The following is a 23,056-nucleotide window of genomic DNA, read 5'->3' on the forward strand; positions in this document are numbered from 1 at the left end:
TCATTAGTCATTGAGGATGTGCCCTCAAATGGCCATGACATGTTGCCTTACCAGAGACCCAAAGAAGGAAGGCCACTTGGTCACAGGCTGGAACTTCCAAAACCATGAACCAAATAAACTTTTTTTCCTTAATAGTTAAGTCCCTCAAAAATATTGTTATGGTGATGGAAAGCTAACTAATATAAACACGTATCTAATAAATTAATTTCTTCTTATTAAATGAATTGTTTGATCAAATAATGGTTAAAATTATTCCAAAGCAAATTGTAAAAAGTATTGTTTTAGTTGGACAGGCAGTGTCAATGTTCCTTGCTGGTTTGGGGTTTTATTTAAGCTTCATTTACTTATGATCAACCAGAGACAGTAAATAACATACACATGGACTTAGACTCTGTTGTAATTCAGGTGAGGTCAGAGGAATTCCTCAAAACAACTTTAAAGTCATGAAGTAGCTATTATAGTAAAATTAATTTTTTAAGGAAAAAGTCATTAATGAGAAAAGAGAGCATTCTGGAAAATTGTTTTCCAAGTGAAGCACTTACTGCAGGAATTGATTTACAAGCTACGATTTTAAAAAACTAAGTATGTATAGTTTAGCTGAATGACGGCTGACTAGAAATATAAACTGTTGTCAAATTTCTAAAATCAAAAGAAGAATGGGTTTCTCTGATTTAAAAAAAAAGAGTTGAGGGTCTTTTTTATAAGTATTAGAATTATAAATGAGGAATAAAAAAGTTGGTCTTTTCTAACCAGCTTGTAAGCAATATTTAGATTCTGTTCTGTGATGTACACTGTCACAGTGGAATTCAAACCTCAGGTCCTCCTATTTTGCTACTGGGAAATTCTAGACCACTCTTTTAACCTTTTAAACTTTGTCATGCATAGAGTGGGAATTATGCCACCTACCTCATAGTGTTATTTTGAAGATTAAATGAAATAAGTAAACAGTCAAGTTCTGTGTCTGGCACAGATCATAGGTAAAGAAAAACAGTATCTGCTATTGATATTGCCACTATCATCATTACTCTTACATAATTTAGACTTTAAAGTATTAGGGTTGAGACAAGCCTGGGATGCAAATTCAAACTCTGACATTTAACTTCATCTCTAAGCCTCAAATTTTCCCAATTTCCCCTACCAAAACCAGTATCATACATGTATTTCCATATCTACTTTCATTACTACCAGCATTAGACTATAATCTTGTTCTGAATGTACAGTTCTTTGTACACGCACATAAAAACTGTTCAAGTATTTAATTTGTTGAATTGAATAATTTCTGTTTATGATCATGTCGGGTATTTATGATCACTGTATGTTGCTTGGGAGGTGCTGGAGTGGACCTCTGTGTTTCTTGTGTAATCAGATTATTAACAGTAGATTTAAATTCATTTGTATGCTAATAAAACTTTGATACTTAGATTTATGAGAGAATCTCTGCAGTTATGATTGTACTTCCTTTTTTTTCCCCCCCACACATTGGAATTCCCTGTGGCTCTTCTTTGCATACAGGATTGTGTTATTGCAGTCAACAGTCTGCTCTAGCTAGATTAAACAGAAATGGTATTAAATAGCACTAATGGTATTAAATAGAGGGTTACTAATTAGAAGATATTAACATTAATAAGATATTAGGTAATCATCAGAGGTAACTCATATTCATCATTACGTAGCTCACAGAAACTATAGGGAGGGCCAGAGAAATATAGATGGCAACTAAGCCTATGAAAAATGTTCAATGTTATTAGTCATTAGAGACATGCAAATTAAATCCACAATGAGATAATATCATGCAGCTACTAGAATGGTTAAAAATTTTTTAAATGACAGTAACACATGCTGACAGCAATGCAGAGCAACTCAAACATTCATAATTACAGCAGGGAATGCAAAATAGAATGATAAATAGTTTAACTTTTTTTTTTTTCCCGTCCACCATATATCTGCCATTGAACCCAGCAATTCCACTCCTGGGTATTGGTGCAAGAGAAACAAAAATACAAGCCCACACAAAAACCTGAGCCAGCATATGTATAGCATCTTACAAATGAGATTCACAAAACAGGAACCAACTCAAGTGCCCATCACCTGGATTGTAGATAAACATACAATGGAATACTACTTAGCAGTAAAAAGGACAAGCTACTCACACATGCAGCACCCTGGATGAATCTCAGAAACATACATGAGAGAAAGCAGAATTCAAGAGGCTATATACTCTATGATTCCAATTCTAAAACTGTCTCTGTTTTATTAGACTGCAGTCTTGATCAGAATATGTACAGTTCTTTGCACCAAAATTGCATCAATGAGTGGAGGCAGAAAAGCTGAGTTCGCTCAGTATAAGGAGTAAGGGTTTAACCCTAGAGGGAACCAGGGATCCAGATTGGTCTGATTGGGTCAAATGTCAATACAGCATAGTTTGGGGGTAAATCAGGGTGCAGAGGCCTGTCAACAAAAGGGCAGGAGCAAATGTTGGGCCTGCTGGACCTGCTGGACAGCATGAATATCCACTCTTGTGGATCCTACATAAGTTTAGCCATTAGCCTCCAGAAATCATAACTCTTCTTTGAAGATCATTGACTGCAGCTGCTGCCAAGGTTGTGATTTACCTGTGTTTGGCAGTTTTTCAGTTCTGCTTTACTTGTCCATTTGCAATATGCATTACTGACCCTCTTCAGCAACTCACAAGGCCCAGCAGCGATAGAGACTTCACTTAGAGCTCAGGTGGACTCCACAGTCGCGTGGCTTTAATGGTGCTCCCAGGCGCTTCTGGCCAACGTAAGATTCTGAAGTAAAGCACCATCATAATTAAAGTGTTTTTAATGTGACTGAGTTTTAAGGGTAAGTTTGACTTAAATAAAAACTGTGTCTCATAAATACAACAAAGCAACATATGATTTTTAAAAAGAACCTATGGTTAGAATTTAGCAAGCTAGTCTAGTTCCTGGACACAACCTGTTCAACATTAGGTAAACCATTCAACCTCTCCATTTACAGGGTAAATGAAGCAGGTGGGTAGATGCTTTCAAAGTGCCATTGGACTCTAATATTCATTCCATGCTTCCAAAAGCAATTGATAAGATGACTGGAAAGAGGACTAGTTGAAGCTTTTCTACTTCTTAGACTGTAGAGCTTTTAGACTTGACTTTTGAGCTTCAGAGCTCAGAATGGTAAGCCTCATCTGTGCCCAGTGTTTACATGATAATGTATCTATATTGGAAAAGACTGGCATGTGTTTACAAATGAGTTGGGAATGTATTTGAGGTGTTCTTACAACCAGAGGCTTATAATCAAATTTTTATACTTTTCCTTAGCAGTGACTCACTGTAAGAAACACTATTAGCCAGGCATGGGGGTACACGCCTATAATCAGTGACTCAGGAGGCTGAGGCAGGAGGATTGTGAGTTCAAAGCCAGCCTCAGCAACAGCAAGGCACTAAGCAACTCATCGAGACCCTATCTCTAAATAAAATACAAAATAGGGCTGGGGATGTGGCTCAGAGGTCAAGTGTCCTCAAGTTCAATCCCTGGTACCCCCCCCCCAAAAAAAAAGAAACATTATTGCTCATATTAAATATTCATTTTGGGGGGGAAGGTTACTGGGAATTGAACCCAGAGGTGCTTAACCACAGAGGTACATCTCTAGCCCTTTTTATTTATTTACTTTTCTGATTTTGAGACAGGCTCTCACTAAGTTGCTGAGACTGACCTCAAATTTGCGATCCTCCTGTTTCAGCCTCCTGAGCCACTGGGATTACAGGGGTGCACTACTTCATGTGGCTCATAATTACTATTCTTTAAGTAGCTTTCCCATATCTTTGAGAGAGTTTTAGTTTCTTCTAGGAAGGCAGATTTTATTTTTCACATGGTGGTACCCTTTTTTAAAAGCTCATAATCTAGTTCTTTTTCAGTGAAACCTTAGTGTTTAAAAATGAATTGAAATATTGATAACCAGCCCTACAGAGATTTTTGACTACCTAAGCCAGAACTCTAAAGTTAAGTCTTTGATGCATGTGTGCATTTTTAATTTCTTATTTTTCAATTTCTCTAGACCAGTTCTCTTTATAGTCAAATTCATTGTAATCCCATCACGAAAGTGTTGATCTTTTAGTAACCTTCATTGAAGCATTGAATTAATCCACATTCCCTCACGGTAACAGACGGTTTGTATCTAACATATCATGCAGTTCAGCTCAGGCTCCATATGGAACTAATAAGCCATGCAATAAGTGGCCTTGTGTAGATGAATGTAGTTTGAAGGGAGTGTGTGTGTGTGTGTGTGTGTGTGTGTGTGTATTGTCTAAAGTGAAATTTTCCTCTGCCAAAACCTAAATGACAAAATGATTCCTGAATCCCCAAAGTCTTTTCCTGGCCTGGAAAATTTGTGTTTGAAAAATAAAAGTAAAATTGAGCACTTTGATATTAAAGTAAAACTTCTCAGCTCAATAGGATACTGAGTACAAGAAGACAGCATTTATTTCTCAGAAATACAGTCATGCTTTACCTTTAAATATGATCTCCAGAGCTGCAGTGGTTTTTCCTAGTCAAGGTAATCACATTTATCATGCCATATGAACTAATTAATTTCAAATTATGATCGCTCTAACATCTCAGTTGATCTGGTTTTTTTGGTGAAACTCACAGTAAAACTATTGTGATTTGGGATGAGACCAGCATGTGACTTTAGAAAAATACAGAAAAGGGTGTGGGAGAGGAAAACAGAAAAGGTACTTAATGGAACTGTCATGGCTAGTTGTATGTTGTGGTCTAAATGTGCTCTTAGCTCTGATTTTCTTTCTTTCTGCTTATGCTCGTAACTATAAAGCTAGATCCTCTGGCCGTTTTAGTAAATGGGAGGATTTTCTTTTACTAGTAAGTAGACAGTACTATTTGTTACCCTTCGCAGGGAAACCAGTGAACATTGCTTCTCCCCACTTCCCATCTAATTTATGTCTCATAAAATTTATCCCATCTAATTTATGTATGTAGGTTTTGCCTTAGTTGCCTACCAGCCATTGAATTGAACAAAAGTTTAATTGCTTCCATGCAATCCTAAGCCAATCAGAGTAAAGTTGAAGTCCAAGCTAATTGAAACCAAAATTCCACTTAAAAACTACTCAGACTCTGGGTGGTGGTGTAATAGGAAGTTGTTGCAAAAGGTGTTTATTTCAGAAGCTAATTTGAGGCAGTTAGACCCAAAGCAGTGTTTTATTTGCCTTGGTTTCTTGGCATCTGCCTCGCCATCAGAAGAGAAGGCAGAAGGACCCATGCTTACCAAAGTGTGATACTGACCATAGTTGCTAAGGGCAGGTTTTGATGGAAGCCAAGTTAAGATCCCTTAGAGGAAAGAGAACATCTTTTAACCTGTCCTTCACAGCCGCCTCTAGAGTTGTTTTCCTCTTTCACTCTCCTTCTTAAAGCCCTGGTGTCAGTTCTGCTTCAGCTTAGCACTCTAGACCCCGAAGTTTTAACCAGTATCCTCTAAAAGTCAGTCCTTAGGAGCTTCCTTTCTCTACAAAAATTCTAATTAAACTCCACAACAATTTTATGAGACAAACATTGTTTTTTAGAGAAGACACCAACTGGTTATACAACAAGCTCAAGGTATTATGTGGTGAGAACAGGCTCAGTCCAGGTCTTTGGTTCCAAATACAAAAAGCTGATTACACTGCCTTGCCTAGGGGACACTCAACAATATTTATCGAATGAATAAATAGGACATGTAGGAATGTAATGAATGTAGTTCTTTCTCCCTTTTTCCCTAACCTTGACCTGTTCTCCTTGGCTTGGATCCTTCTTTTCTTTTCTGTTTTTGATAATACCTTACCAGGGTAACTTGTTAAAGATTATTTAATTTTAAAAAGTTGGAAAATTATTTGACTAACCCAAACAAGAAAGGAATTTGCACATGTCCTTAAAGTAGAGCCCGGTCTATCACCCAGGTCTTCTGACCACACACAGCATATGTCAGTCTTTCCATTCACTGTGTAATTATTTTGAAGACATTGACGTGTGTGTGTGTATTTATTGCTGCCTCTCCAGTCAGAGGCTTAGTAAAATTTGAAAAGTAGTGAGCAGTATGTGCAAGATTTTTCTCTTTGATTCATAGTAACTCATTTCTTCATCTTTTTCTGATTCCCTTTCTGATTAGTTAAATAATAAGTTATTATTGAGTACCACTTTTAAGCCAACCTAGCCTAGTAGTAGATGCTGTGATGAAAGTGAGTATATGTGTATTAATAATGATAGTAAATATTGTGCAGTGAGCACTGATATGTACCAGATGTTACTTGGGAAACTATTTATCTTATTTAAGATGGGCAAGACAAATAACATCCACATTTTACAAATAAAGAAAATGAAACTCTTTAAGAAGTGAAGTGACCCACCCAGCTTTCAGGAGATATATCTCTAAGGGGAGAAGTGGACTTGAGAGATTATGTGGTATATTCAATCAAGTGAAGAGTATTAAGGTTTTGTCAGTGTTTGGGGAATATGTAGCCATAGGTCCACAGAAAAATTCAACAATTGGAGAAAAAAATGGCAGTGATCACTACCAGAAAAACAAACAACAAAGTACAGGAAAGGAATAGTACATTACATGGCTCAGTGATGAACAGTATTTGTGTAAGTATAATAAAGTGAGCACTAAATATTAATTTAACAAAAGATGTGATATTGAATATATTGAGGAGGGGAAGTATGTGTGGGAGGGTAGAGAGTCAAATTCTCATCCTTTAATTAAAAAAATCAGATAATGAATGGAAAAGAGGATAAAACATGTGAGAAAAGAGTGGCATAAGAGCCTAAATTCTCATCTTTTATGGTGGAAACACAGTTGACAAAGCCTGAAGTGGGTGGAATAAAAACATTAATATGAACATATCTAGAAAGATGAAAGGAAAACACATAAACCTTATGTCTAGATTTCTTAAACAGTCCATGTATTTTATTAATAAAAATTAAATTTATATTATGGGTGCATTTCTCTTTTAATTCTCTATGTTGAAAACTGAAAAGATGAAATGGTAGAAAGAATTTGGAACTGTAATTAAGAGGTGATAGCCTTGGCTTTGGCCTTCATCAGCTCTGTGAGTTTGGGCAGGGCATATACCTTGAGACATCGTTTCTTCGTTTACCGAAGTACAAAAGTTGGAAAGATGATCTCCAGGGTCTCTTTAAGCTATAAAATCCTAAGAGAAAATGATAAAAGATAGTGCTATACAGTAATTAAAGAGTTAAGACCTGGGTGGAGGCTTGAAGTTCCTACATTTTCCATTTTTGGCTGAAGTCAGACTTAGACATTTTCACTGTGGTCTCTGAAAAGAATTCAACAACCACCTTCCATTGTGGCGCCTGAGGCAGGCAATTGACTGTGTACTGGCTCAGAGACACATAGCTTGGTGTTATTTCGGTATGGGGTTTTTTTTTTATATTTAATATTTTTCAGTATGAATCACAGGTGAAATTTTCATGCCATGTGTAAACAATTTCACTTTTTTATTGAAACAGTGAATTCAGGAATGTCATATTGGGATATCAGCCATTTTGCTTTTATCAATGTATGGAAAAATGCCTTTATATTAATACAAGAAATGATGTCATTTAATATGGGGTTGATCTTACAATTCAAGGTCAGCAAATCCAGGAGGTGATTTAGGTCACCAAGCTAGGTTTGTAAAAGAGAAAGAATATTTTCCCTCTGTCTTCTCAAGTACTGTTAGCAATTTTCTTCTCAGACTTTGGGGTGGTGGTGGAATAGCATGGTTTGTGAACAGGAGGCCCTAACTGCTTATATCTGTGCCGTCCAGCCTGTGGCCCTAGAGAATTCACTTCCCCTTTCTGGGCTTTAGTTTCCCCATCTGCAGAAGGGAAAAGACTGGCTTAAATAATATTCAGACTACTTTTTAGTTTATGTGTGTGTTCATTCAGCCCATTCTGGGGACCCTGTTATGTTTTGGAGTTTTCCTTAAAAAGCTCCATACTAGTGAGAGTAAACTTTTCCTCTGTTAAGTGTCACACACTCACAGAGAAAAATCAACTGAATACAAGCAAAAGAAAAATGATCCGGGCATGGTGGCACATGCCTATAATCCCAGCAACTCAGGAGACTGAGGCAGGAGGATCATAAGTTCAAAACTAGCCTCAGCAATTTAGTGAGGCCCTAAGCAACTTAGCAAGAGCCTGTCTCAAAATAAGACATAAAAAGGGCTGGAGATGTGACTCAGTGGTTAATCACCCCTGGGTTCAATCCTCAGTACCAAAAAAAAAAAAAAAAAAAAATTTACTCTTCTGGGTAATGATTTTATTTTTATTATTTATTTTCATTGGAGCATTATAATTGTATATAATAGTGGGATTCGTTGTTAAAATGGCTTTCTTTTTGAAGAGGAGAAAATTTTACTTGTCACAAAGTACTGACAAAACCTTAGAACGATGCTTCTTCACATTGTCTATCAGTACAGTTTCTAAAGTTTATGAACTTTCTTCATATATATTGTTATTTGAATAAAACATTTTTTGTAAGAGTGTGTTGTCCATTTTCTGTGTACCTGAGATGCAGATGAACATATGTGTGAATATACACATCTATGTGGTCAGTTAAGGAACTAAATGATGGTTTTCAGAGACAGTGAAAGAAGGCAGTGAAAACATTTAGCAAGTTATCTACGGTACAATTTTAGAAATCACCTGTGGCAGAAATAAATCCAGCAAAGGGCAGATCTAGCCCACAAGCCAGTGGTTTCCTCAGGCTAGCCCTCCAGCTCTGTGCTCTGGTTCTGGACAAAAAAGAGAGTTGGAGACTCAAGAGACATATAAGCACAGCCGCTGTCAGAATGACTTGCTATTCGTTTGTTTAATGAACATTGAATGTGCACCCGCAGTGTGCCAGACCCTTGAATTAGAGATGAATGCAAGATGATCCTTACCCTTGTTTATTCAGAAGGAAGGGCCACTCAAAAGGCAAGCTGCCAGTATCTGTGATGAAACACTGGCTTCATGGTTTGCGTCCTTGGAGTTGGTGTTAGCAATACCCAGGTCTAAAGTAGAAAAGAAGGCTAGATAACAGCAGTCTTAAATATCCTTCTTCCCCAGCTGGCCACTTAGTCTTCTCCAAGTTTAGAGTACAAGGGATCCATAGATAAAAGGAATATTAAATACCACCTCAACGGTGTGGTTGTTATTGGGATCATACATTTACATTTCCTCTTTCAGAATTCTAAAAGTTACTCGAGTATTTTTTTCTGAAGCATTGCCTAGAATCTGCCAAAATATCTTAATTCTTCTTCTGCCTTTGCAGCTAAGATATCAACATGGACTAGGGACCCCAGACTTGAGGCAAACCCTTCCTAACCTGAAAAACTTCATGGAGCATGGATTAATGGTCAGGTGGTAAGTATCTTTATCTCTGACAATGGAAACTATAATATGGAAAACAAACCTGAAAAACTTTTCCTGACTTCCACATTGCTCCACACCTGCCTTCTGGGTTTTCTTCTGCTGTGAGGTATCTGAAGAAAAAGGCAGCCATCCCACCTGAGAAGAGCTAAATAAGCTCCAGTCTGGCTAAGGAGGGTGAGGCACCCTCTGGGGAAGAAGTGGCCCAGTACTATTGTGAGGACAGTGCACTGCTGAGGCAGGCCTGGAGGACAGCCAGTGTGGTTCATGGAAGGGAGACACAGACCCCTAGGACTTTTCTGAAGAGCACACTAAGAACATGTCTGTCAAGTGACTATCAGGGTCAGTGGCTATGAAAGTTAGGGGAGAAAAGCCGGTGAGGAGTAGGTCTGGTTGTCAGGACCTCATCTGAGACCAGTATATGCTAAAATGTGTCATATGTTTGGTGTCAGTGTCTATGAAGGCAAGCTGCTCTAACCTATTAAATCCCAATTTCAGTTCTGCAAATATTTCAGTGACATTGACATAGGTGCACTAAAATAGGATGGAAGTCATAATCTAGAGTTTATTATATAATTTATTATTAATATTATTAATCATGTCATGAATAATATTAGTGAATATTATTAATCACTCACCTATTACTTTTCTCAAAAGACTGAACTCTCGCAACATGAATATTTACTTTGAAGTTACCATAAGTGGAAGCTGCCACAATCTGTAATTCCAACAACTTGGGAGGCTGAGGCAGGAGTATTCCAAATTCAAAGCCAGCCTCAGCAACTTAGTGAGGCCCTGAGCAGCTTAGTGAAACCCTGTCTCAAAATAAAAAATAAAAAGACCTGAGGATGTGGCTCAGTGGTTAAGCACCCCTGGTTTAAATTTCCATACCAAAAAAAAAAAAAGTTACCATAAGTGATATATGGTATATTTTTTGCTCAATTTCAGTTTTTACAGGTATTCCAAAAATAGGACAATGGAACATAATGGCTTAACCTGCTTTGCCTAGACAGACTTGACCCTTTTAAAAAGAGAAAGGGAAAAGGGAAGTTTGATACAAAGAAGACATTAGATTGACTTATTTGACTAAAATAAATGGAAAGCTATAGACTCTAGCTATTTATTAATTCCTAAAGTTTGCATTCTGGGGCTATGGGCAATAATAGAATCAGGTGCCTGGGAATTAGGCCTGGAGAGTTAGACTAGTGGAACAGCCTGGTCTCTTGTGAAGAGTAATGGCTTCTGATCCCAGGTCTTCTTCTAAATAACCTGCTGTGTGGATTTGAAGTTCTGCCTCTCTGAACTTGATTTCCTCACCTGTAATCCCTGCCCTGCTCATCTCACCAGTGTGTTGTGAGAATGCAGTGAGATGTTTGTTGGTAAATGTGTTTGTGGGGAAGGAGGTGTAACATTGGTTCCATTTTCTCCTGTGCCATAAAGCTAGGATTTGAAGATAATGAGAAAGTGACATCTGTGGTTGATCTTTACTTTGACATTTTTGATTTTTGTTCCATATGATCCTTAAAATGATAAGTTCTAGACATCTGGCTTTAGGTAGAACTCCTGTTAAGCAAATAGACAGTTTAAATAAATCTATTCAGATATCAAAATAATTTTCAAAACTTGGCATTTATATGGAACTAGATGCCTGAGGAAGCTAGCAAAGGAATCAAGTTTAAATGGAAAATAAAAATGATAATAATTATAACAAAAGTGAGCTAGCAGACATTTATTTAGCACCATCTCTGTGTAAAGCTCTGTGATAGGCACTCTGGAGGGAAACAGTTTTAAATGAATCTTGCTTAGTACTGATAGCAAATTGTCCCTGTATCATTTATTGAATGGTCCACCTTTCCTCCTCTGGTTGATAATGCCACCTCTCATATACCAGGTTCCTCATATATATTGATCTGTTTCCAGACCCCGTCCTCTGCTTCATTGTTTCATTTGTCTATCCATGGCCTAGTGCCACATTCTTAATTATATAAGATATAGTTTCTCTAAGTCTGGTTTAGGTTTGAGGATACCCAATAAATAACATGCTTCCCCCACCTCCAACATTTGGAACCATTTGAGAGAGAGGATACAAGAGACAGGCTAATACAATCAAAATGTCAGTTTTATTACTGATAAAGCTGCTTGGAAAATGTGGCTTTAGATCTGTAATAAAAAGGGCTTACAGAGACATCACTCAAAATTAAACTTACCCTCCCATCATAATATGAACTGGAGAGCCACAGATTTCCCTACAGAAATAGGAGACCCAGGTAGGGCTGAGCAGTGACTGTCCAGATTGCATTTGGCCCTCTAAGTACCAATCCAGAGGTGCTTCTCTGAGTGAGAAAGAGGGTGGAGAAAGCCAGAGTGCTGTTCCCAGCCAAGCCCTTCCTAGGAAGGAAGAACCAGCAGGGAGACACTCCTACCTAAGAGGGTTCTTCAAAACTCTGTTTTTTTTTTTTTTTTTTTACAGATCTCTCAAGAATTTATTCCTCTGACACAAACAACTCCCCATTTCCACCTCCCTCCTGCCCCTGATAAACACCACTCCACTCTGATTCTATGAATCTGACTCTGTGAGATATCTCACATAAGTGGAATCATACAGTATTTCTATTTCTGTGACTGGGTTGTTTCTGCAGCATAATGTCCCCCAAGTTCATATGTTGCATATGATAGGATCTCTTTATTTTTTTAGGGTTGTTAAGATTCCACTGTAGGTATACCACATTTTTTTTTAATCCATTCGTCTACTGATTGACATTAGGTTGCTTCCATATCTTAGCTACTGCAAGAAACGCTGTATGAACATGAGGGTGCGTATATCTCTTCCAAGATCCTGATTTCAATTTTTTTTATTTTAATTGAAAATCATAAATTTACATAGGACAATACTGTTTGATTCATTCTGTTATTTTTTCCCTTCCCCCCACTCCTCCCACCCCTCTTTTCCCTCTATACAGTCCTTCCTTTCTCCATTCTTACCACCCTCCTTATCCCTAACCCTAAACCTAACACTAACCCCTCACACCCCCCCCTTATATGTCCTCATCCGCTTATCAGCGAGATCATTCGTCCTTTAGTTTTTTGTTGGCTTATCTCACTTAGCATGATATCCTCCAATTTCATCCATTTGCCTGCAAATGCCATAATTTTATCATTCTTCATGGCACAGTAATATTCCATTGTATATATATGCCACAGTTTCTTTATCCATTCATCAACTGAAGGGCATCTAGGTTGGTTCCACAATCTGGCTATAGTGAACTGAGCAGCTATGAACAATTGATATGGCTGTATCTCTGTAGTATGCTGATTTTAAGTCATTTGGGTATAGGCCAAGGAGTGGGATAGCTGGGTCAAATGGTGGTTCCATTCCAAGCTTTCTGAGGAATCTCCATACTGCTTTCCAGAGTGGCTGCACTAATTTGCAACCCCACCAGCAATGTATGAGTGTACCTTTTCCTCCACATCCTCGCCAACACCTATTGTTGCTTGCGTTCTTGGTAATCGCCATTCTAATTGGGGTGAGATGAAATCTTAGGGTAGTTTTGATTTGCATTTCTCTTATTAGAGATGTTGAACATTTTTTCAAATATCTGTTGATTGCTTGTAGATCTTCTTCTGTGAAGTGTCTGTTCATTTCCTTAGCCCATTTGTTGATTGGATTATTTGTATTCTTGGTGTAGAGTTTTTTGAGTTCTTTATATATTCTGGAAATTAGCGCTCTATCTGAAGTATGAGTGGCAAAGATATTCTCCCACTCTGTAGGCTCTCTCCTCACATTACTTATAGTTTCCTTTGCTGAGAGAAAGCTCTTTAGTTTGAATCTATCCCAGTTGTTGATTCTTGCTTTTATTTCTTGGGCTATGGGAGTCCTGTTAAGGAAGTCTGATCCTAAGCCAACAAGTTGAAGGTTTGGACCTACTTTTTCTTCTATAAGATGTAGGGTCTCTGGTCTGATTCCGAGGTCCTTGATCCATTTTGAGTTGAGTTTTATGCAGGGTGAGAGATAGGGGTTTAATTTCATTCTGTTGCATATGGATTTCCAGTTTTCCCAGCACCATTTGTTGAAGAGGCTATCTTTTCTCCATTGCATATTTTTGGCACCTTTGTCTAGTATGAGAAAATTGTATTTATTTGGGTTTGTGTCCATGTCCTCTATTCTGTACCATTGATCTACTGTCTATTTTGGTACCAATACCATGCCATTTTTGTTACTATTGCTTTGTAATAGAGTTGAAGATCTGGTATTGCGATACCCTCTGCTTCGCTCTTTCTACTGAGAATTGCTTTAGCTATTCTGGGTTTCTTATTTTTCCAGATGAATTTCATAATTGCTTGCTCTATTTCTGTAAGGTACACCATTGGGGATTTTAATTGGAATTGCATTGAATCTGTATAGCACTTTTGGTAGTATGGCCATTTTGACAGTATTAATTCTGCCTATCCAAGAACATGGGAGATCTTTCCATCTTCTAAGGTTTTCTTTAATTTCTTTCTTTAGTGTTCTGTAGTTCTCATTGTAGAGGTATTTCACCTCTTTTGTGAGATTGATTGCCAAGTATTTTATTTTTTTCGATGCTATTGTGAATGGGGTAGTTTTCCTAATTTCTCTTTCTGAAGATTCATCACTTATGTATAAGAATGCATTGGATTTATGAGCATTGATCTTGTAACCTGCTACTTTACTGAATTCACTTATGAGTTCTAAGAGTTTTCTGGTGGAATTTCCAGGTTCCTCTAAATATATAATCATGTCATCAGTGAACATTCGTATCCCTTTAATTTCTTTGGCTTGTCTAATTGCTCTGGCTAGAGTCTCGAGAACAATATTGAGTAGAAGTGGTGAAAGAGGGCATCCCTGCCTTGTTCCAGTTTTTAGGGGGAATGCTTTCAGTTTTTCAACATTTAGAATGATATTGGCCATGGGCTTAGCGTAGATGGCCTTTACAATGTTAAGGAATGTTCCCACTACCCCGATTTTCTCTAGTGTTTTGAGCATGAAGGGATGCTGTATATTATCGAATGCTTTTTCTGCATCTATTGAAATAATCATGTGATTCTTAACTTTTAGTCTGTTGATATGGTGAATGACATTTATTGATTTCCAGATGTTGAACCAACCTTGCATCCCTGGGATAAAACCCACTTGATTGTGGTGCACTATCTTTTTAATATATTTTTGTATGCGATTTGCTAAAATTTTGTTGAGAATTTTTGCATTGATGTTCATTAAGGATATTGGTCTGAAATTTTCTTTCCTTGATGTGTCTCTGTCTGGTTTAGGTATCAGGGTGATATTGGCTTCATAGAATGAGTTCGGGAGGGTTCCCTCCTCTTCTAGTTTATGGAAAACTTTGAGAAGTATTGGAATGAGCTCTTCTTTAAAGGTTTTGTAGAACTCGGCTGAGAATCCATCTGGTCCCGGACTTTTCTTTGTTGGTAGGCTTTTGATGACCTCTTCTATTTCATTGCTTGAAATTGATTTATTTAAATTGTGTATGTCCTCCTCGTTCAGTTTAGGTAATTCATATGTCTCTAGAAACTTGTTGATGTCTTCGAGGTTTTCTGTTTTGTTGGAGTATAGATTTTCAAAATAACTTCTAATTATGTTTTGTATTTCACTCGTGTCTGTTGTGATATTTCCTTGTTCATTCCGAATTTTAGTAATTTGAGTTTTCTCCCTCTTTCTCTTTGTTAGTGTGGCTAAGGGTTTATCAATTTTTAATGGCCTGAACTCATCAATCAAAAGACATAGACTGGCAGAATGGATTAAAAAGAAAAATCCAACAATTTGCTGCCTGCAAGAGACTCATCTCATAGAAAGAGATACCCATAGACTAAAGGTGAAAGGATGGGAAAAAACATACCATGCACACGGACACAGCAAAAAAGCTGGAGTATCCATCCTCATTTCAGATAATGTGGACTTCAAGCCAAAACTAGTCAGAAGGGATAAAGAAGGACATTACATACTGCTTAAGGGAAGCATAAATCAGCAAGACATAACAATCATAAATATCTATGCTCCGAACATTGGCGCATCCATGTACGTCAAACAAATCCTTCTCAATTCCAGAAATCAAATAGACCACAACACAATAATACTAGGCGATTTTAACACACCTCTCTCATCACTGGATAGATCGTCCAAACAAAAATTGAATAAAGAAACCATAGATCTCAATAACACAATCAACAATTTAGACTTAACCAACTTATATAGAACATACCATCCAACAAAGAACAAATACACTTTCTTCTCAGCAGCACATGGATCCTTCTCTAAAATAGACCATGTCTTATGCCACAAAGCTACTGTTAACAAATACAAGATAGAGATACTACCTTGTACTCTATCAGATCATAATGGATTGAAATTAGAAATAAATGACAGAATAAAAAACAGAAACTTCTCCAATACCTGGAGATTAAATAATACACTATTATGATGAATGGATAACAGAAGACATCAGGAGGGAAATAAAAAAATTCTTAGAAGTAAACGAGAACAAAGACACATCATATCAAAATCTCTGGGACACTATGAAAGCAGTACTTAGAGGAAGATTTATTTCATGGGGTGCATTCAACAAAAGAAGTAGAAATCAACAAATAAACGACTTAACACTACAGCTCAAAGCCCTAGAAAAAGCAGAGCAGACCAACACCAAAAGTAGTAGAAGACAGGAAATAGTTAAAATCAGAGCCGAAATCAACGAAATTGAAACAAAAGAAATAATCGGAAAAATTAACAAAATAAATAGTTGGTTCTTTGAAAAAATAAACAAAATTCAAAACTCTTGACTTTTTTGATTTTAGAATCTTATTTGAGTGATTCAGTTACTTTGTAATATTCAGACTTTCTATGAACCCAAATTTTTTTTTAACATACTGCGGTGACATTTTATAATTTTCTTCACAAAGTCTTATTAATTTTTCACTATGTACTTAGGTAGCTTACAGTTTGGGTTACTGTCATAAATTTTTTATTACAGTATTCAACCTCTTTTTGACTGGTATACAGGTATACTACTGATTTTTTTATTTGGACAATTCAGTCAACCTTTTCATTTTTTTTTTTTTAATTTGGACAATTCAGTCAGCCTTACTAGCACTAACTACAGTGGTTTATCTTAGAGCCGCTTAAATTGTCTCTATATATAATTATAATTTCAGTGGATAATGTTGTTTCTATTTTCACAGATTTTATTACTTTTTTTGTCTTACAATTTATATGAAATAGGAGCAACTAGAGTGAATATTCTTGTCTTGTTCCTGACTTTAAAGAAAAAGCTCCTAAATTTCTATCATTAGGATTATATTTATTGCAGGTCTGGGTAGAAACCTGTCTTCAGAGCAAGGAGGTTTCTTTCTGTTCCCAGCTTGCTAGGAGTTGTCTTTAAATCATGAATTTGTGTATTTGGGATTTTACCAAATGCTTATTCTGAATCTGTTGAGAGAATACTATATTTATTTTTTTCTCCTTTAATATGTATTTTCTAATGTTAAAACATCTTCACCTCGTAGTATGAACCCTCCTTAGTCATGATGTGTTACTTTTTCTGCATTATCAGATTAGTTTGCTAATTTTTTAGAATGTCTACATCTGTGGACTAAAACGAGACTGGCCTATAATTTTTCCTTCTCTTAACATCCTCGTCTGATTTGGATTACAACCTGACTAAACATGATGAGATTTTAACAACCCCATAGAATAAATTGAGGCTCTTTTTCTCCTCCATGCTCTGGAACAGTTTATATATGATAGGAATTATCTATATCTTGAAGGTCTGATAGAGCTTAGCAAAAACCCAGTAGTTTCTGTTTGTTGAGGGGGAGAATGTTGATTTTTAACTACAGATTTAATTTCTGTAATGATTACAGATCTGTTTATGTTTTGTTATGTTTATGTTCAATTCCTCATTAACTCACTCCAATCTGATTTCCTGTTCTATCAGTATGCTGAAATTCCTTTCATCCAGCTAGGTGCCTGCTGAACTGTGTTGCCAGACCCAAAGGTCACTTTTCTGTTCTTATCCCTTTTGGCATCTCAGTGGCCTTCAGCCTTGCTGGCCATTCCTGTCTTTTAGGAACATTGTCCTTTCTTGGTTTCCCCTCCTCTAGCTTCTCTTTCTCTCTTCTGCACATTGATTATTAAATGTAGGGAGTTCTCCCTGGTTCCACCTTACGTTCTCTACTTTTTCTCTTTTTGCTCTGTTCTCATGTGTTCTCATCTCCATAGTTTTAAAATACATCTACAATATGCTTATGAATCCTAAAGTTATATTCCCAGTGTAAACCTCTCCTGCAAACTCTGGATAGCCAGAGACCCACCAGAACCTGTCCCTTGGAGTATCACAGTCATCAGCCTCAATATGTTTAAAACCATCTTTCTGCCAGTCTTCTTCCTTTCAGCAGATCACACCTCATCTACCCAGTCGCTCCAACTGAAAAATCATCCTTGATTTTCTTCTTTACTCCCACCATATCCAGTCTAATGCATCAGCAAACCGGTTTTTTCATGTCCGCATCAATCTGACCATATCATACCATCTCTACTGTTGCCACCCTCACCTTTTTTAAACCAGACAGCTGTGTGGGTGTAACTTATGTTTCTGATTTTATTCTTGTCCTCCTACTGTCCATTCTCATTACTAGCCAACATGATAGTTCAAATTCTAGCTATAATGTGGTCACTCTGCATCTTCCATGGATATATCTTAGAATAAAATTCAACTTCTTTTCTGGTCTACCTGGTCCCTGTCTCATCTGATACCACTCTCTCCACTCTGATGTACCGGAAGTCTCTGAACAAGCTCATTTCTGTCCGAGTCATCCCACTTGCTGTTGCCTCTCTCTAGAGTGTGCCCTGCCACCCTTTCCTCATAGACAGAGAACAATTTAAGAAAAGGCACAACAACTTTATTGGCAAAGAACAGACCCCCCGGGGCTAGTGTGTGCATTCTTTTTAAGAATGGAAGAAACTGGGTTTTGAGAAGGTTTATACAATTTGGCAGCCCTTTTTAAGAAAAAGAATATAAAATAACAAATACAGAATTAGAAAAAAATATGTATTTATAATGAGAAACAATTCACAACTACTAGAACCTTGAAGATTAGGCCCCTTTCTTCTGAGAGATCGTTAGACATTTTACCCAAAATATTTACATAGAAATGCTTTCTCATTGCAACCCAACTGCCTTCCCCTCCTATAACACTATGATTTCCAGCAACTCTCAGTTCTAAGGCACAGAAAAATTAAATGACTTGCTGAATATGGATGACCCATGAGCCTATAGCAATAAAACAAAAATCTAGGTCTCCTGGCACTGATGTAGCAAACCCATTAAGCCCCACACTTACACATTTGAATAGTGTCCTTCTGTGCCACCTGTGCCAAGCACATTAACACAGAATGAACAGTAATGACCACTTTATGGTACTCCAGTGACATATAGGCCATGAAGGTGGATGCAAAGGACTGGGAAAATGATTGCTCCATGGTGGTTCCAAGTCAGGACCACTGCAGGATGCCAGGCTGGAAGTCACAAATCTAAACAAAGCCGAACAAGCTCTGTTAGCCTCAGGAAATCTGAGAACTTCTAAGAGCAGCCTGGGGTTGAGGAGTTACCTCCCAAGCCATGCTCCTTAGGGCAAAGGGTAAAAAAACTCACACTCCTGAGGGAGGCACTTACATCTTTTGTAAAAGGAAACACTCCCATTTTCTGTGTGGTTGTTGCCATTCAGATTGGTCCCTGTGGAAGCACAGTGCTGTCTGTTCTTTTGGTGTCCAGAATTTCATACTGGCTGAGGATCAGTGCATTCACTGAATTCCTCCTTATGGTAAGCTTCAAAGTTATGTGAGAGCTTGTTTTGTTTTACTTTGTAAAGAAAAAACTGTGATAAAAAAAAATTAATGAAGTGATTTTTTTTCTTGCACATTACAGAATTCTTAACTAATATTAGAAGAATCTACTGATTAATCCTAAAACAAACCCTTTTTTTCTCATGAACATAGTTGCATGGGAACAGTTCTCAGTGATCTATGCCAGCTCTTTCCAAAAGAAATCCCCATTTTCTCACCCTAGGATCACAAACCCAGTCATAACTGCCAAGCAACACAACTTTGAAGAGCAGAATTTCAGCTCAGAGACTGCTCTTGAACACTTGGTTAATGTCACCAGAATTCCGCTTACACATCCCACTTGTCTTTCTTTTCCTACTGACTGTGAAGTAGTCCAAGACTCAGACTGACCTGCACATGCACAGCTGCTGCCAGTGCTGAGTTATGGTCAAGGAAGAATGTGCAGTGAGCTGCAGCTGATGGCTGCAATGAGCCGATCAGTTCAGCACTGAGTTGTAGAGACAATGTGCTGTGGTTGCTGTGAACAGGCTGTGCAAAAGGCCCTGGCGTCCAAGTCCTGAGACAGTGCCTCAATTATGTCTCTCCACCACTCTCCATGTCTCAACTGACCCCAGGCATAACACACCCATTTCTGATCTCAGTTCTTTACTCTGGTGAGTTCCACTACTAGAATAGCCTATGCAAATGAGTAAATGAATCATAGTTACCGTCTGCTATTTTTTAAATAGTTCCATTCTTTGTTATGGGGGTCTTGTTCTTTCTGTAAAATCTATGGTCATCTTACAGATAGATAGACAGCTGGGTGTGGTGGTACATACCTGTAATCCCAGCAACTTGGGAGCCTGAAGCAAGATGTTCACAAGTTTGAGGCCAGCCTCAGCAACTTAGCGAGGCCCTGTCTCAAAAAATAAAAAGAGTGTGGAATGTGGTTCAGTGGTTAAGTGCTCCTGGGTTCAATCCCTGATACAAAAAAAAAAGATACAGAATATGGTTTTTGTTCACATTTTAAAATAATGTCTCTTGCTCTCTTGTACAATAATGATACAAAACGTTTTATCAACCTCTCTTACCTCCAACTCCTTTACAAGGCCTCTCTGAAGCCTTAGAGTAAGTATCTTACAAATCCATTTGCCTACAAATATATTTTAGAGTCTGCTTTCTTAGGTAACCCTTACCCATATTTAGAAGTCATGATAATAAAAATCTCTTACTTGCAAAACTTTCTGTTTTTACTTAAGCTTGCAACAACCCTGTGAGGGACGGAGGGGAAGAATAGCAGTCATTATTTTACAGGTCTGCAAACAGAGGTTCAGAAATGTGAAGTGACTTGCCAGGATCACATGATGATAAGTGATGGAACTGGGACCAAAAGCCCAGGTTATCTGACTCCTAGTCCCCTAGTCCCCTTTTCTTTGTACCCTACCATGATACCCCATGTTTGTTAGCGGTCATTTTGTTCCTCTGCCCTTCCTTAGCCCCTCCTATCTCTGCCATCTATGTTCTAACACCCATCACCTTCCACGGGAACACCCTGTAAAACCCATGTAGTGGTTCTGATGGAAATGTTCTTTGCTGCCTATCCTACCCCATTGACCTCAGAGAAAAAGGAAACTGCAAGCCATAAAACTCTGTGAAGAGCCAGGCATGGTGGCACACACCTGTAATCGAGAAGCTGAGGCAGGAGGATCTCGAGTTCAAAGCCAGCCTCAGGAAAAGCGAGGCACTAAGCAACTCAGTGAGACCCTGTCTCTAAATAAAATACAAAATAGGGCTAGAGTTGTGGCTCAGTGATTGAGAGCCCCTGAGTTCAATCCCCAGTACCCCCAAAAAATAAAATAAAACTTTATGAAGACTTTGAGAAAAGTAAGACTGAAAGATATATATATATATATATATATATATATATATTTGTTTCTTTCAGTTCTACTTATTTAACAGAAAAAATGAAGAAAGAAGCACATGGGTTGGCTGTGTGGCCTGTAGCATGTTTGCCCATGCTCTTTATCTTTCTTGAGAACCATATTCTTTTTTCAGAAAAAGACATGATAAGAACAGGATTTCAAAGCTATCTGTCATGTTTTATTCATGGAATTTTTTATTCTGTTTAATTTTTCCTGATTATATAACCTAAACTGTCTAACACCTTTATGCATGGCAGTGTGTGATACAAAGGAAGGGTAACTAGATTTGGAGATCAGAAAATGTGGGTTCCAATTTCAGCTCTACCTTATAATTTTCATAAATTGTTTTCAAGTATCATTTTTTTAAATTAAGTCAATATCACCAGCCTTACTCCCAAGTATATTCTATGGAACAAATGAGAGAGCATCTGTCAAAGTAGTTTATAAACTAAAAAGAACTATGTAAAATATGAAGTATTATTAATGCATTTGACAATTCATTAAATGTCTCCTGTACATACACCACTATTCAAGAGATGAAGGGAGATTCAAAAGTGTAAGATTTCCCTGCCTTAGCCTGGTTGACAGCTGTTTAGTTTCTAATCTAAAGGAGTAGATAAGTAAATTAAATATTTTGAAGGATATGACTGACAAAAATATTCCCTGTGCGTTGCTCATGCTCACTGACGTTTGTGACTTGGAGCCCAAGCCCAATGTAGGAGGCAGGCTGCTGTGGCCCGAAGGCAGCCTTTCCTGACTTAGTGGAAGTCTCAGGGCTAGCTGGGCCATTTTTAAAGAGACAGTCATTTTCAGTAACCTTGGAAAGGACAGAGCAGAGGAAAAGTATCCTTAACTGTTAAACAGTGTGCTAGAATATTCCTCCAAATTCCTTCTGATGTTCGATGGACACAGGCATTTTATGTTGGGGGAAGCAGCCTGTGCTTTTAGATGTGGTCAAATGCCCTGACCTTCCTTTCCATTCCCCTGAGAGCTCTCTCCCTCTCCCCCCAACACCCCCTCCCTCCCCCATCCCCTGATTAACTTATCCTTCAAGGTGCCAATCAGATATAGCCTCCTTTCAAGGGACTTCCAGCTGGTCACTGGCTTGCTTCTCCATTGTAACATACAAGAACGTAGGAAGCACCATCTCCACATGGTGCCCCACTGCCTACTTCTGATGTACTCTTCCACTCCTTTTTGTAACTAGAATCAAACTCCATACTTAAAATAAAAGTAGTAGAAAAAAGTACCCAAGAACTTTGGCAAATTTGGGAATATGGTTTTTCAGGAAACTGAGAATAATAAAAATCTAAATTAAGTAAGCCAGTTGACTTTCTTTAAAATCACAGTGATGATGTGAGAGTTCTGCTTTGAAGCCAATCCATTTAAATTTGAAAATGAGAGAGTGTCCAGTATTAAAAGCTTTTAAAAGCCTCACTTTTTATAAACAAATCTACCCTCTTCCCTTCCCTCCATCATGCTTATGCTAAATTCAGAATTGAATTCTGGCAGGTGACCCCTGAGGGACTTAAAAAAAGTGTCTAACTGACATTGATATTTAAATTTAGATCAAATGACATTATCTTTGAAGTCTCAAGAGTACTGCTTAAGGTAGCTGTGTCCCATAGGCTGCCCCTGAGAGTACTGCCTGCAGGCTGGCATCCCTAATGGGAAGAGTAAAGTCTAGTCAGAAGTAAACGGACAAGAAAGTTTTATTGGAGTTATTTACTCTAGGACCGCTATGTTAGAAGGAGCCTTGACAAGTCATCTCCCTGCCTCTAGACAGGAACACACAAGGCATATGGGTATCTGTAGCATTTTAAAAGACCTTGGGGGACCAGGCTTCTTCCATAACTCATTCCAGAGTTTAAACACCCTCACTTCA

At 37.8% G+C, this 23,056-nt stretch overlaps 1 protein-coding gene across 3 annotated transcripts in view; it reads left to right on the forward strand.

The window, feature by feature from the left end:
- Positions 1 to 23,056, forward strand: part of UVRAG (UV radiation resistance associated) — a 330,550-nt gene that overhangs the window by 290,646 nt on the left and 16,848 nt on the right. For 2 of the 3 annotated variants that reach the window (XM_079105194.1, XM_079105195.1), the window contains one exon: positions 9,305 to 9,396. The exons of the other annotated variant lie outside the window; for it this stretch is intronic. In XM_079105194.1, coding sequence (XP_078961320.1) covers positions 9,305 to 9,396 — 92 coding nt within the window. The remainder of the gene's footprint in view (positions 1 to 9,304; positions 9,397 to 23,056) is intronic. 3 annotated transcript variants of the gene reach the window in all.

The sequence above is a fragment of the Sciurus vulgaris genome (genome assembly GCF_902686455.1).
Source record: "Sciurus vulgaris genome assembly, chromosome: 11".
Lineage (NCBI taxonomy): Eukaryota > Metazoa > Chordata > Mammalia > Rodentia > Sciuridae > Sciurus > Sciurus vulgaris.